Below are 16,926 nucleotides of genomic sequence, written 5' to 3'. Positions count from 1 at the left end.
AGAAAATTTTACAAATGGCTCAAACTATCAAAGAGTTTGGCGACCCCTGGTATATTTAGTTGGCGAATAAATATTTTTATATATTATTTATATGGTTAGTACGGAATATTAGTTAATTTTTAATTCTTATTCGAGTTGACTGGATTTATACATCGAATATTGAGTTGTAACCTTTTGAACCCCCTGCCTAGTTTTTTTTATTGTTAAAAAAAAAACAATCATAAAATTAATCGCTTAACACTATCTGTTCAGAATTTATTAAGCTTCGCATTTTACATTAAAATTAACATCGGTGGTTTAATTTTTTTCCTTTTAGTACATATCACATAAGTAGTGTTAAACTCTTTCTATTTATATAATCAAAAGTCAAAATTAATCATAAGAGGATTTACGGCAACAATCAAATGAAATAAAAGCTTCTACCAGACAGGGTTTTAACCACATTTGTATCTTTGAATAAATCAATGAATATTAGACAACACAAATTTATCTATACGTATATTTTACCTAGATTGTTGATTTGAAATTTACGTATCGAGTTTCGAGTTTGTAAGTAGTTTTTACTCATTTTATTATATTAAATTGTAATATCAATGATAAAATCTTTTTTAAAACTGGCAGATAAAACTTGTTCACTGTTACTCTTAAAACTACAATATCTTTTCTCGGTATAACTTGTAATTATGTACGAAACTGTTAATTTATGTAGGCAAATGAAATATTTATGTTATTATAGTTTACATACATGAAACAATATACATTCTGATTAATTTACATAGGAAAATTGATAGCGAAAATTACGCATGTCTTAGATTAAATAGAGCAGAAGTAAAATTCCACACAGTACTATTTCCCCGCATATGTGCGGACTATTTATTTAACACGTTGAACGCCATGTGTCCGACAGCATACTGTCCCCTGGGGCCACACCATTAAATAAATCGAAAATCGTCAAAAAATCGCTAAGGTGTTTTTTTGCAAATATTGTCAGTAAAACCCTTAAAAATAATGGGCGACTTACGGAAACAGCGATTTACCCATTATTTTTCTGCGAGGCCGCGCGGGTCACATGCCTAAAGAAAAACAGTCGAAACACTGTACGTTGGCTCCCTAGAGGCTTCTGAAGTGATCGAAGGCATGCGGACACATGGTGTCCGACGCCGCCTCTTGGACCCAACATGATGGCAGTCACATGGTGTCCGTCGCGGCCCACTGAACTAAACTTGGTTTTTAGTCTGGCGTTCAACGTGTTAAGTGGCTGAGTGAAAAGAATACAATTTAAAGGACTACAAAACTAAGACGTTTGGTGTGAACACAGCAAGACCGAGAGGCCTATGCTTTACATTGAGCCTCAATCTGCTCCCATGAATGGACACTCATACACATATATCTATTTTCATTACTTTCTCATTTCATTTTTTTTGTCATACTATGTTCATATTAAAGAGTCAGAACTATCGCCCTTGCACTACGGCAAGGGATTTAAAATCAATGGTACAGCTCTCAACTAATGTACATGTATGTAATATGAAAAAAAAAACAAAAAATATATTTTTTTTAAAAGTGTTCGGTATGCTGTATTGCATTTTAAATGTAGTTACAGAGGTCAAAACTTAAATCTATTAGTGTGATAATGAAACCAAGATATAACTTTCAAGTTGTTTGTTCCTTAAGAAAAATTGCCTACAAAAATTAAGAGGGTAAGGAGCGTAAAGATAAACATGAATACTTCTTTCTTTAGTCAGACTACTATTCTATAAAATAGGAATACTCTAGCATCAGTTCGGCTATATATACGAAAAAGTTAAAAAAAATGTGTTCCTCGTGCAGAACAATGCGAACTTATCCAAACATACTACCGAGTTAACTACGGCAGGTGTATATTTAATTAGTGATTCTATTTCCGATATTGTACCATTCAACTTTAATTTCTTCCAAAAATAAAAGCTATAGTGTCAAATACGATTAAAAGATGCCGAAAAAATGTGGCGGCGTTCGTAAACGCCATTGAAAAGATTCGCAACGACGAGTGGATCACTGCTTCACACAATGATTGAAAAGCATATAACATTCATTTCTAGGGGACTATTTCCTAAAACAATAAATTATTTGTCGGATACTTAATTAAGTTCTTATTTCAAAAGCTTTCAGTCTCTTTCGTATACATACAGTAAAGTAGATAAAAAAGATTTAAATGGTGAATGTATAGATCATTTGCTGCCAATAAATGCAAGGTATGTCTTATCCAAAGATCAATGTGTCGTTAAATAATGTTTAACGTAATTGTAATATATTAAAAATGAGCACTTCCAAAATTCAGATTATTACGTATTAAAAACATAATGAAATTATATTTTACTATCTTTCCCTGCAAATTGCACTGCCAAAAGTTATTGGCTTGACGAGTACAATAGAAAAAAAACAAATTACTTTATAAAATTTCAGAATGACCACTTTATAAAGGGTTATTGGAGATACAGTATCATGATAGCTTTAAAGCTTTTTCTTTGACAAATTAGTTTCCTTACTTTAAACCTTTTAAAGCGTACACAGCTATATGTCATATGAAACTTACGTTCATATGTGTATGTTTCGGCTGGTGTGTTTGCCCGACGCTATCAGTGTCATGGAAAATTATATCATAACAAAACACACGTGTTAGATTGTTATCAAATGCTCTGTTAAGACTGACGACAAACATTATCTCATAATCTCATATTTATCTGTCATTGTAACTTAATTTGTGTGAAGGTTCAAAATTATCACCGATAATTACATTTGACCTAATATTGTCTGTACCTCTCGAGTATAAATATTGTTTCTACAATGGAGATGTTATCCAGTTCCATAACATAAACCACCATGTACAGCCTCTTTTTTATATTAATAATTTTCGGTGTGGCGAGTGAGTTCCTTTTTTGTATATTTTAATTTTACTTCTTCTATAACCTTATATGTATTATTTCGCATTTCAAGAGTTGTGACTGTTATAATTACAGTCCCAATTGTAATTTGTGGCAATTATAATAAGGGATATAACTAGCGGTAAACGTCTTTCGGCTGAAATGTGATGTCGTTTATATAAATTGCATAATCTAATTGAAATATGGACTACTGAACTACGATGCAGCAAGTGTAGTTTATGATAAATTTCTTTCTTGCGGCAGTCGTATTTCCCACTTGTTGTAATCTACATATATGGGAAATAAAGTTCTTTTCATAAATTTTTATTGAGATTTGTAAAATTAATAAATTGAAAGATTATATTTTTTGTTTGAAAGCATCGCTGCCAACGAATAAACTAACAGAAGATATCAGAATAGTAGGCGGCGAAGATATTGACATAACCCTCGCTCCGTACCAAGTGTCTCTTCAGCGACGCGGACGCCATACCTGCGGCGGTGCTATTATTTCAAACGATCTCATATTGACAGCTGCTCATTGCGTTTCTGGGTAATTATTTTTTGTTACTATAACGCCAGTTAGGCTTAAATTATTTAAATTTAATCGATCTTATATTCATGTAACTTTTGTCGGTAACGTTTGATTGCAAATACGGTTTATCTTAAAGTTCACTTACATTACATATCAAAATCATTTAGAATTCTTTAATGTGTTGATTCGTGCACGTTCATTTTGATAGAAACTAGAATAAATTGAGTTTTCTGACAACAACATCTTTAAATTCAAATTACGTGGGTTCCAAACCCACTCTGAGACTCAGATTCAGATTGGATATTTTTTGATCACGAATATCCTTAATTGACTAGCTATATCAATTCATTGTAAAGATTGAATTTTTACGAATTTATGTTTATTAAAATTTCCAATACATAATAACTAAGAGACTTGGCACAGAAGTGGATTGTATTATATTTACAACACCGTGTTAAATAACCATACGCAATTGTCAACAAATGGAGTAAAATGTGTTAATATTTATTGGTCGATAACATTTGCAGTTTTATCGAATTTTGGTTGCTGAGCATTCCAATGGCTTAGTTTAGACCTCTTTATAGATTCTAAATTTAAATTTCTACATGGAACTTTGGCTTGACTTAATTATATTGTTATATATATAAGTAAAAGATCTAATTAAATTTGTATTATTTTAGTTCATCTGAACGCGAGTTCTCAGTTCGCGTGGGCTCTTCGTCTAGTTACAGTGGTGGTGAAGTGATTCAGGCTGGAGATCTAATATGGCATCGTAATTTCACGTACTCAAAGATGGACAGCGACGTCGCTCTGATTTGGCTGTCTAGACCTTTAGAGTTTAGCGAAAGTATTGCCCCAATTGATATGTTTCAACCGAATGAAGAAATTCCCGACGGTGATATAACTATGGTGACTGGATGGGGAAATCTTCGGGTAATTATTTTTTTTATACAAGTCTTGTGATTAGAAACTTCAAATTACAACAGGCTGTGTTAGTTGGTAGAGACATGCAATCGTAGATAACGGGTTTACTTTCGGAGATATAGTCTCATATATACTTCAGACTTTGTGAATTAATTATATATGATTACCACTGCTCACAAACAAGTTTCCAGAGAATCCTCTGCGTACCATAATACACAGCAATCGGTAAACCGCCCGCCAAGCTTGGCAATTATAATGCAATTCCCTATGCCTATACCCTATGTCCCTATGTCTATGCCTTACAGTGGGCTTCTATGGGCTGAAACGAAGACAAAGACCGCATAAGTTGAATCACCCGGTAAATTCAAAAACATTCGAAATATTTAAAAAAAAAAATTGTTGCTAATACCATTCTTGCAATCGACAAAACATCAATGAAGGATTATTCCTACATTTTATATACATATATATATATAAATATATATATATATATATATATATATATATATATATATATATATATATATTTAAATATCTCTTGAAATTTCTTGGAAATGTTGTCATAAATACCCTGTCAGTAACGCTGTATCAAGTCTACAATGTTGACTCTGTTTAGCTCGCCTCGCGCTTCCCGCACTTCTTTTCGCTGGTGTAATTTAATAAAATCATTCTTGGTAATTTTAACATGAATTGGAAAATACGTATTTTTTGCCATTGTTTTTTTTTTGTTTTTCAAACTTACTATGAATGTGTTTCTGGTTAATTTTTATAAGTTTAATAGCTATAATTTGAAAACATGTATTTTCAATGCATAAAATCCGTTATTGTTTTATAACCTGTTGGCAAATAAAATATTCCTAAAAAATTTCAAGCTCAGATATATACACTCGTGAAAATCTCTTATGTAAATGAATATGAACGAAAACAAAATATACGGCCTTAGATTTACGGTTTGGTTTAACTTATATAGTTTGAGAAAAAATTATAATCTTTAAAGTTCTTTTTTTATTTAGATATTAAATTTAGTCCTATTGTTTTTTTATTAAAAAATCCACTTACTTCTGTAAACTTAATAGCATATATGACACTCGGTTTATATACACTATTGTCCTAGTTAATTAATGCATTGTTCATCACAGGAAAACGGTGGATTCCCATCCACACTGCAAATGGTGTTAGTACCGACGGTGAACTCTGCCGAATGTGATAGAGCGTACTCTCCTTCGTATACCGTCACTTCTACAATGCTCTGTGCTGGTGTACCTCAGGGAGGCAAGGACGCTTGTCAGGTAACTTTTTATTTACATTTAAGGAATTTTGTATTACATGTATATTATAACGAACATAAATTTAACGCGTGCAATGAGTAACGTTTACTCTATTTCATAACGCAAGCTATATTTATTATTGTATTTACACACACAAAATACGATGAAAATAAAAGTGATATAAAACAAAACCTCTTAGCAAAGGTATTCCTTATACCATTTGAATTTTTTTCCAATAGGTTTAACATTGGAAAATTAGATACTTTCATGTAATATATGTAATCTAAGTGTGCAATAAGTTATGTTAAGTATTACCTATCCGCCGTATAATTCGAAAACTGAATGAATGCCCTACGAAACCACCTAGTGGCTGGAATTTTTAGAAAAATTCTTTACTCTTGACACGACAAAAATAATATTCCTTCCAACTATCGGTCCATAATATGTATGTATAGTATATAAATGTTTACATATACCAAATATATATAAAATTAGTATACATACTATGAATTAATCAATGTAATATGTAAAATAAAGTTTATAGTTACAATGCCTTCGAAGGCTTTTTAATAAGACCTAATTACAAGCATTTCGTTTGGAAAATTGTAGCAAAATCTAGAATCGAATGGCGCTTATTGTAAAAATGTTCTTAAAAGACAGAGGCAATTAGCAAAAGTGCTCAAAACTCTATTGTGTATAAAAGAAAGTATTTTCATTTGTAATTACGGTATTTTTTTTTTCAAACGGATTTTAATATTTTCTTTCACAGGGCGATAGTGGCGGTCCATTGGTGCACAACGGCAGGCTTGCAGGAATAGTTTCTTGGGGTCTAGGCTGCGCGCGTCCTAGGTATCCAGGCGTCTATGCTAAAGTCTCAGCATTAAGGAATTGGATCGACCAAGGCAGTGCGACGTTGAGACAAAAGCATTTATTCAGACCAGCAATGTAAAATATTTTGTATTACACTTATGTGATATTGTACTTCGAATTTTATGTTAAATTATTTCAAAATTTATTTTGTTTCACAGTAATTAAAAATTGTATTTAAATTGATTATTTTATTTCTATTTTTTATTCCCATAACTATTGAGAGTTATATTGAATGGTTGCTTATAGGTATAAAACCTTAAAAGGGGTGAATGTACATAAATCATTTGTTTGCAAAAAATTTATACCTATTTCAAATACGCCCGCGGCTATAAAATGATCACGGTGAAAAAGGTTCCATGAATTTATTTTTTCTATGCTTATAACTTCTGGTAGTGCAAAATCTGCAGGGACAGGCAGTGAACAATAATTATTTAAACTTGCTGCATTATTATTACGTTATTTATTAAGAAGTTGAATATAACGTTCATTCTATTTTTACAGCTTTTACACATAAGCAATCACTTTGTATAAATGCATGAAACAGAAAATTTTGCATTTAAAAACGTTCAGCTCAGTTTAAAGTAACTAATCTTAATTTGAAATTGTTTTTTTTTTTTAATTAATTAAGCGACTTTAAATTCAGAACCTAAACATTTCCTACTAACTTGTTTAAGTAATAATTGGTGTAGTTTTCTATTTTTGCTTAATTATTGGAAAAGTTATAATTAATTTTATGATAAAAGTAATTAGTAAAATTGATAGAACAGACAGTATAATAAAAAAGACAGTTAAGTTTCCCGTATAAACGTAAAGCTTTTTATAAGTATTTTTTTGTCATTGACAAATGCACGTTACCATTTACACTATTAATACTGGCACCTAGCATATGACAGCTTTGGAATATATGGAATTATTACGTCATAATCCCGATGTTACTCCATACGACTTTATTTTATACCCAAAATTAAAAAAAATCGTGGAATGTGATTTTAGGATACCAAAGAAGCTGTGGCTGGGTCTAAAATGCCGTGAAAAAGCTCAATGCTTCTCATAATGGATAAATAAACAAAAAATATTAAATCGTTCGTTAGTTGATACTTGTTTAATTTAATTATTTTTTAATACAAGAGTGATATAAGTATTGACTGCAGTAGTAAAATTAATCAGACGTATAACCAGTAGCGTATTGGTAATCACTACATTTTTTTATTCATTAAATAAGGTTTAATACATATTATAAATATAATAAAATTATAAATAAAAACATCTAACTGACTTCAATCAGTTTTAGTTCGATCGCACTTACCTCAGAAAGAAACAGAAGAAGAAAAAGAAATGAATTAAGAGATAGATAATTATAGGTCTAGTAAATGGTTTTTAACCATTTTCTTAAAAATAAGTAGTGAACTAGCACGTCTTATATTCAGCGGTAAATCATTCCACAATCGAACGGCCTGTGTGATTAAAGATTTGGACATAAACGTATAACATAAACGTATAAAAAACATTCTACTTTTTAGCAGATAAACGCTCACTACAAGAAATATGCAAAGATAGCCACGATAACCGGTCCTGTGCTGTCCGTCTCCAGCGACTTCCGCGCCCTCAACTATATCGCCAGTCCACCTATATCATTCACTACATCAAGATTAAAGAAGTGCCCTTATTAAACGGTTTTATTTAGTTCGACCCGTACGGAATTTATTTGTTTATTTATTTGGTTCAAAATTAGAAATTGTAATTTAAGCACCTTCCCGTTGTCAGATTGATCTGAAATTTGGTGCACACACTTAATTTAGATGACAATACAATATAATAAAATCAATAACATTATAAATCTAAGATGACCGCCGATACAAAATGGCGGATTACATATTTTACCTTAACCCCCTCAATATGGGTATCAAATGAAAGGGCTACACTAGTAAAACACGATGATTATGTCAAAATTTAAAATTGAAGATGGAAGCCGTTCCAATATAGCGGACTAGGTACATATTTTTCCACAACCACCACAATATGGGTAACAAAAAACTGTTTAACTTAAAATTTTTGTAAATGTAATTTTTTGTACGTTACTAACAATATATATGCATAGGTCCTGAAATAACTGACGATGATGTGCAATTTAAATTTAATTGAATAGCCAGAATTTTTTATTAATATTGCTAAACGTTTTTAACTAAATATGTGTTTTTATTTAATTTCGATACGTTTGTTAATTATTTTTCTCCTTCATTTCTTTTTTTACGCTAATTACACCTTATTCTAAAGTAGTATGTTCTAATTTAAAAAAAAAGATGTTAAAATAATGCTTGTAAAAATTCTTGTTATAGTGTAAAGGATTTATTAAGTGATGATAAATCTTGGGAACTAATAGCTTCGCCAATTATATTTTATTTTTTATTAATGATATTTTAAAAGTGACTACAAAAAATTTAAGTTTGTTTCAAGCTCTTATCAGATCATGGCGTGCTTAGAAACCACTTACATATCTGTAAGTTGTAATATCAAATGGGCTCTTCTGGAGTTTTAATCAGGACGTACTGACTACTAAATGTAAATAGTATAAATAAGTAAATAAAATCTAGAAATAAATTCTATCTCAAATATCGCAAATTTAAAACGCGTGTTGTAGTTTTTTTTCGTTCACTTATTTAGACATATTTGTTTTTCATTTTTTGCATACATTTGATGCTAGAACACTTTTTAAATAAAATTTTAGTATTCTAACATTTACTTTTTCATCTATATCGCTGCTCAGACTTCGTCGTGTATGTAATTGTAACCTTATTTACATATACGAGTTGACTTTATAGTTGATATTTTAATATAAATTGTTATAGACTGGAAAAAACTGGAGGCATTATTTTTCCGTTTGCACTTACCGAGTTACGTAACTAATTTATATTTATGTTTTATGAAATAAATAAAATTTCAATAAAAAATAAATGATTCATTTTTGTATTCGTAGGTACATAACCCTTTAGTGTTATTTTGTATCTATTATAAATAAATAGTTTATTAAATCAAAGTTATGTTTTAACATAATTTAGATATTCAATTTAAAAAAAATTATGTTAATGAATCTCGGTTACCTATCTTTCGAAGACTCCATGATAATGTAATAAATTTATTTGAATAATTTCTTATTTAATATTAGGTAGTGATTTATATATGACGTTATCTACAGGTCATTAAGATGATTTAACAGAAATAGACGATAAAAAATATAGGAATGAAATTGAAATTACAATAACAGCCAGTTTTAATTTAATTAATAAAGAATGTGTACGCTTATTTTGTAATATAAAAATCAGTCCGCTTGTCCGAGTGGCGATCAAACAAAGTTACAAAAAAAGACATCAAATTCAAAGTCAGGGGAAGTCACCGGATACGGGCAGGGCAACTGAGGAGCATTTTAGCAATCTTTGGGAGTGATATTGCTATGCATTATAATAATCATGTATCTAACATGTTTATGATTCATTATAAGAGCAACCTATCTTATGCAGTAAAATAAATAAAGGATGATCATTTTCGTGTATAATCCCGACTAATATATATGGCATAGGCAAACGGTCTTCTGCAAGGATTCATCCTAAGACCGTTATAATCGACCACCGAACATCGGTCACAATTAGATCTTGCGCGGTTAATTCCCCTTGGGGTGGAAATGTAATCTGCAATGCAGATAATATACCATCTCTAAGTGCACCTAGTTTTGCAGACAACATAAACCCCAGTAAAAAAGGTACTTTAATAAAATTAACGATAAGAATTCAAATGGGGATTTTCGAATTACATTAATAAACCTGTTAACTCACACTTTTATAAGATATAATTTTTAATATTTAAACAACCGATATGGATTGTTTGATAAAATTTTCGTATTGTATAGGTCACGGGCAGGACCTTGATTTTAATATGTGTGATTTATAATTTTTGATAAAATGAAATCATACGAAATTGCTAAAAAAAAACTTCGTTATTATTGTTTTTTGTTTTTTTCTGTATATTGTAATGGTGAAAATTATCATCTCATTATCAGACCTAGAACATCCACTGCTAAACAAAGGCATCCCTCATAGATTTCCAATATAACCGTTTGAATGGGTCCTCCCGACCTCCAGTGTATATCGACAACCTCAAGAAGACATCAATTCACTTTATAGGCGGACTTTCTATGCTACAATTGCCTATCCATGATCTTCACTCTAAAATCTTGAGGCTTCAGCGGCTACCTCTTCTTCACGCTTTGTGGACTGTCCATTATCATATCTTCTTGCCAGTTTAGTGAGCATTACTTCGTCTATAGATCTTGTCCCTGATTTGATCTTGAATAGAAATTCCAAGGGTAGCCTTCACCATGGCTCGCTGAACATCTGTAAGATTGCCAATGAGATCCAGAGAGCGAGATATCATTATTTAATGACATAAGTCATCACTGGTAACACATTTTCATCTTAGGCACTGAGGTATTTTTTATTGTTTTTTTTTTGTTACATAATTATTCTTTTATTAATTGTAAACTCTGTTACCACTGACATGGAAACCCGGTGTCATGAAAAAATAAATGAATCTTTTATTCAACATCTATCAATCTTAAACATATTTTATGTTCCATTTTTAACTTTTTTATTTCTACATTTGTAAAATTGATTTACTATGTCTTGCTTATTTTCATTTGAAAATATATTTATAAATTTAATATACTTCCTATTATTTTATATATTCCTGAATACAATCCAGTTATAGGTTTTTGTTTTTTTTTCTAAAATTTTCTGCTTTGTTTGCACCAGGTATATACGATAAGGAACCCAGGCAGGGTTTATTAATACAAGAGCCTTTTTAGGTCTACTAAAAACTCTTCTAATGCAAATTGTTTGGTTATTTTTTTGATTTATTTTAGAGTAGCCGTAAACCTCTTAAGTTTTCCCATTATTAAATAGAGAGAAAGGGCCGGTTTCTATTTTATCTCAGCGAAAAAAAAAATAACACTACATGATTTTTTTTTTCTTTTTTGCAATATCTTTAATTGAAATAAAAATAAATAATTGAAAATGCCGTTAGTTAAAATACAGTTCTGTGTTTTACAAAAAATACAAAACACAACTTTTAGTCTCAAAAAGACAAGTGCGAAATGTATAAATAATACAAGATAACTTACGACAAAAATGTACTATTCAATTGCCAAAAATTATTTTTAAAGTAAACGTAACATATCGGCCCTATTTTTTAAAAAATTACTCTTTAAAAAGTTGAATCGCTGCTTTGTAAACGCCAGCAAATGAACTTCTGGATTATCGATATTTATTTTTATTATTTATTTACTTATACATAACATCGAGGCAAAAAAAATGAAAAACTGTCAACGTCATTATTTTCCGAGCATTCAAAATGATGGAAATTGATCACTGGGTGGACCGCCGACATAATTAAGGTAATTTGAAGTCGCTGAATGCTGGTAGAGCAAGAGTCGTCGTGGCGATATTTGGAGGTGGCTTTTGCCTTGCATTAAACTTTTAAGACTGATATAATGATGCCAATGATACAATATCATTATAATATTTGTGATATTGCTTGCAATAGTGTTTAGATGAACGCCTCTTCCATCTTTTTTTATGTCGCTCTGTTGCAACCTTCGTCGATACAGTTTTTCCACGCTATGTAGATTATGTCATCTGCCTTACGTCTATTGGTTGTAGTTGGTTTGATAAATACAAGACATAAAATTCACACCATGACATCTTTTTAGTTATAGGAGATTAGATACTGAACACTTCTCATTAATGTATTATACAAAATCAAATTGATTCACATTTGTTAGTAAATATGTACATATCAGTACAATGCACGTATATTTAATACACGAGTTGTAAACAATTACTTGCCCATTGAGAGATAATACCCACTAGAGACAGTACCAGACCTGATAAGTCTTATCAAATATTACTGCATACTTTTTTCTTATCTAACACTTAAGACTAAATAATAATAAACATTATCATTAAATCTTAACATTATCTGTCATTAAGACTGAATTGGTGTGAAGGTTGCTTTTTATCACTGTTGTACAATGATTGTTGACCGAAAGTTTTTTTTGGTCTTTAAGTATAAATGGTTTCATGAGTGGAAACCTAGGTTAGTACGATAAATACTACACCATGGTTAAATTTTTTTTGTTGCTTCCGATTTTTGGTGTAGTTGGTAATGTATTTAACTTGATTTATAATTTTAATATTTTATAAAACTACTGTTCTATGAAATGTTTGCTTATTCATGATGTATTCACATCCTTTTTTTAAAATATATCAGTTGTACTTTAAGGTAATGACTGCATAGATTCTATTCTTCAAATCAGTTCATCATCGATATCATTGTAGCCACTTTTTCCACTGTACGATATAGGTCTCTGCTACAGATTTTCAATAGAACTAGTTAGCGGCCCATATCCAGCGACTTTCGATGATCTTAAAGAGGTCGTCTCCCTTCTTAGAAGATAGATGTCCTATGCTGCGCATGTCGATCCGTCATTTCCACTCACCATAAAGCTTCTGTTCTGTTTTCTATGGGCTTGTCTACTATTACTCACTAATCCATTGGTCTTCCTTTGTCCACGAATCTCCTCAGTCCGAGCATAGCTATCCCCATGGCACGTTTACATACGGTTAACTTTTCAATGCAGCTTGAAGTGCTTACAAGTTACATGACCTTACAATCCAATAAATGTAACAAGAACTTAAGTAAAATTTTTGGAAATTTGTTTAGTTGTGAAAAGCTGAATCTTGAAATTCAACTTATCCATTATCATCTGCAATAATAAATGTTTATCAATATTTTTTTCTTTTATTACAGCATCACTACCGACACCTAAAAGTATAGAAGATGCAAGAATCGTTGGCGGTGAAGACATCGATATAACTGAGGCTCCTTATCAGATTTCTTTACTTAAACACGGTAGACATTCGTGTGGCGGTTCAATTATTGCCAATGACATAATTCTAACAGCTGCACATTGTGTTATCAAGTAAGTTGGAACAATATTTATTGTAATAATTTTAAATATTCCTCGAGGAAATTGTTTCAAAGATAATTTATTTCAGCTCAGATGCAAAGGATTATACAGTACGTGTTGGATCATCATCGAATCTAAATGGCGGCGAAATTTATTCCGTTGATAATTTGCTATGGCATCCGAAGTTTACTTATACAAAAATGGACAGCGATATAGCTTTACTCCATCTAGCAAAACCTTTACAGTTTAACTATTCTGTGGCAGCTATTGAATTGATGGATCGAGATGAAGAAATTCCGGATGGAGATATCACTATGGTGTCCGGATGGGGTAACTTGAGGGTAATTTTAATTATTTAATAATGACAGATGAACGACAGCTTGAAGATGAATGACAACTTGCTCACTAAGAGTAATTTTTTTATTATTTTAAGTATATTCACCAAATGAGAGAGATCTTTTAAATAAGGTAAATTGTTAATGCATTTAGCTTTTATTTTATAATTTATGTCCGTATTTATTATTCAATTATTTTTATTTGTCTGTTGAAAGCAACGGGAGCTTGTGCATTTATTCCTATTTTATTTATTTTTTCCTAGACTGCTTATTATCAATTACTATTTATACATTACTATTATCTGCTCCTATTTATCTTTTCGCTACTTACATATTATTTTTGTTATTGTCTATTCTATTCTTCATATCTAATTTTTTTTGATAATTCTATTATATACAAGTTGTATGTTTTCAATTGTCGCAAAAATTATAGTGTCTATAATAAACTGTCACTAGTTATTTTTCATAACCATACTGTTCATTAATAATGTATTTAGTCATTATTTAGGTCTTGTCAAAATATAAAACACTGCTCTGTACGTGAAGCCAAAACTATAAATTGTGAAATGGTTATTATTTCTATCATATGATGAGACTGAAAATAATTTTAAATCTGTAAAATAATAGTTGGGTTTGTTTCCAGATTTTCCACCCAGAATTAAATATTTATTGCCTTTTTCAAAGCTTAAATTCAGTACTAAGTGTAATTTTTCTTTTTTTCGAATGTGCAATCTAATCCATGAATGTTACTGCTACTGCTCCTGCGGTATAGGCTTAGTATGGGGAGCAACAGAATTCACATGTCACACTTACATTATTATAACTGTACTTCAATTTTATAATGTAATGTGGTATTTAACTACTATATATATATATATATATATATATATATATATAAGCTAATTGGTTGATAATTATCATTATTTCAGCAGTAAAACTTCTAGTGCTGGACGTATGTCTTTTCCATAGATCTTCAACAGGACCGATTCAAAGGATCTACATCTAGCGTTTCCCGATAATCTTTACTAAGTCAATTTTCCGCCTCTTGCGTTTCTACGCTGCTCTTGCCGACCCGAGGCCTTAGCTCCAAAACCTAAGGGCCTCAGAGGTCATATCTTCTGCACGCTATGTGGCCTGCTCATTGCCACCTATATTATATATATACTTAATTTTTTTATATACTTAATTTTACCTGGTAGAGAACTCCTTAATACATTACTCTCCATAGCTCATGTATCCCAGTACACTGATATTTTACCACTGTAAAAATAACCGACGGCGGCTGCAGGACTGACACCAAATAACAGTGATATTATAACAATAATTCGATTTATGAAGTTCTTTTTCTTTCTTCGAGATTTGATGATATTCAATACTTAATATTGAAAGTTAATTAAATGAATGTTTTTGGGGTAAAATGACATGTAACCTGTTTTCCGTAACCATTATCACTTGGTTATGTGTTGGTCGACCAAAATACAGTCGAAAAAATATGTTTGGATGTTACGATTAAGATTATAAATTATTGTACCAAAGATTTTCTTTTACACTTTTTCATCTTAAAATTATATTTTATTAAAATGTAATGTGAATTATGTATATATATATATATATATATATATATATATATATATATATATATATATTGAATATCGGCACAAATATGATATTAATGGTAAATTTAATTTGTCCAATTTCGGTGCATTTGAGTGTAAAGAGTCCTAATCCTTTAATTGTAATTTGCTTTTCAAAGGAAGGAGGAGGGTACCCAACAACTTTGCAAATGGTTTTAGTGCCGATAGTAAGTCATGACGAATGCGCTAAATCATACGCGTCGTTGTACACTATTACATCGACCATGTTATGCGCAGGAGTTCCCGAAGGTGGCAAAGATGCTTGTCAGGTTAGTATATACTGCGATCAATACCAAAATTAATCTTAATTCAACTTTGAATATTTTGTCGTCTTGTTAAGAACATTGGAAGACGCTACAAGCAAGCCGCCGTCTAACTATGAACGTCTTGCAGCTAAAATGATAATGATGAAGATTTTGTAGTGCTTAAAGTATTATAAGCTGTATCTATCTTATTTCTTTTATTCTACTTTTTCTTACTACTCTATGTATACAAGGTAATTGGTAGTAAGTGCATTAATAGCTTAAAAAGGGTGAATAATTAGCTGCGTTTGCTAGTCTGTTGGCTCCACCCACAAAATTCATGGACGACCTTGTTTAGTCATCGGAACACGCTGAATGTTAGCCGCTTCACGAAGGATGCAAGTCTTTTTTGGAAGTCTATCCGTGAGGCCCATTTCCAATAGTGGACGTCTTACGTCTGAAATGATGATGATGATGAATAATCATAGTTAATAATGAATAAGGTTTTTTTTCTAGAGAAATAATAAGTGATAAGAATAAATAACTTACGCCGATCGTTGTCTTTTGTATTTTTTAATCGAGGTCAATCAAAGTTAAATGTGTCTCCAGGGTGACAGCGGAGGACCATTGGTTCACAATGGAAGATTGGCCGGCGTGGTATCTTGGGGTCTCGGCTGCGCTCGACCTAACTATCCCGGTGTGTACGCTAAAGTCGCAGCTCTCAGGAGATGGATAGACCGTGGAATCACACGGTTACGACGAAAACACACGCTGCCGTTTCCATTATCAATTTTAGATCAGTTGTTTGGTTTGTTTTAAAAAATGTCGGCAGTCTTAACTACAACTTGTAATATACTTTTCTTGTACTGTTCTGTGTAATAGCTTTTTATTGTATAAATAAATGAGAGAAAATAAATAAGAAAAAAAGGTTGAATAATTAATATATATAGAACCGTATGAGCTTACAAACTATATATTTTACGAGGAAAATGAAATGACAATAAATTTTAACCAATTAAAAATGCATTGAAATGGTTTTATTTAATTAAATTTTATTCTTGGTAATAAAAAAAAATTGTTTAAAGCATCAATTGATGTCTTAAATTTGTTTCTATATTAGTTTGTGTCCAAAAATAGACAAAATAAACGTTTGTGACGGTAGATGGAGTTAGTGAACAATTTTTTTTCTAAAATAGTATT

The 16,926-nt window shown here is 31.0% G+C and overlaps 1 protein-coding gene across 1 annotated transcript; it reads left to right on the top strand.

Moving 5' to 3' along the window:
- Nucleotides 1-2,856: 2,856 nt before the first annotated feature.
- LOC137924500 (uncharacterized) lies at nt 2,857-16,720 on the top strand. The gene is made up of 10 exons (XM_068767884.1): nt 2,857-2,905; nt 3,282-3,453; nt 4,116-4,368; nt 5,499-5,648; nt 6,397-6,572; nt 7,491-7,525; nt 13,356-13,527; nt 13,604-13,856; nt 15,604-15,753; nt 16,336-16,720. Exons 1-10 carry the CDS (start codon nt 2,863-2,865, stop codon nt 16,543-16,545), a joined length of 1,614 nt encoding a protein of 537 aa, XP_068623985.1. The 5' UTR covers nt 2,857-2,862; the 3' UTR covers nt 16,546-16,720.
- Nucleotides 16,721-16,926: the final 206 nt, after the last annotated feature.

Source organism: Battus philenor, unplaced genomic scaffold (genome assembly GCF_028537555.1).
Source record: "Battus philenor isolate CCGP_79_NKW_IND1 unplaced genomic scaffold, ilBatPhil1.0.hap1 SCAF_24, whole genome shotgun sequence".
NCBI lineage: Eukaryota > Metazoa > Arthropoda > Insecta > Lepidoptera > Papilionidae > Battus > Battus philenor.
This window is presented reverse-complemented; position numbering and strand designations above follow the sequence as displayed.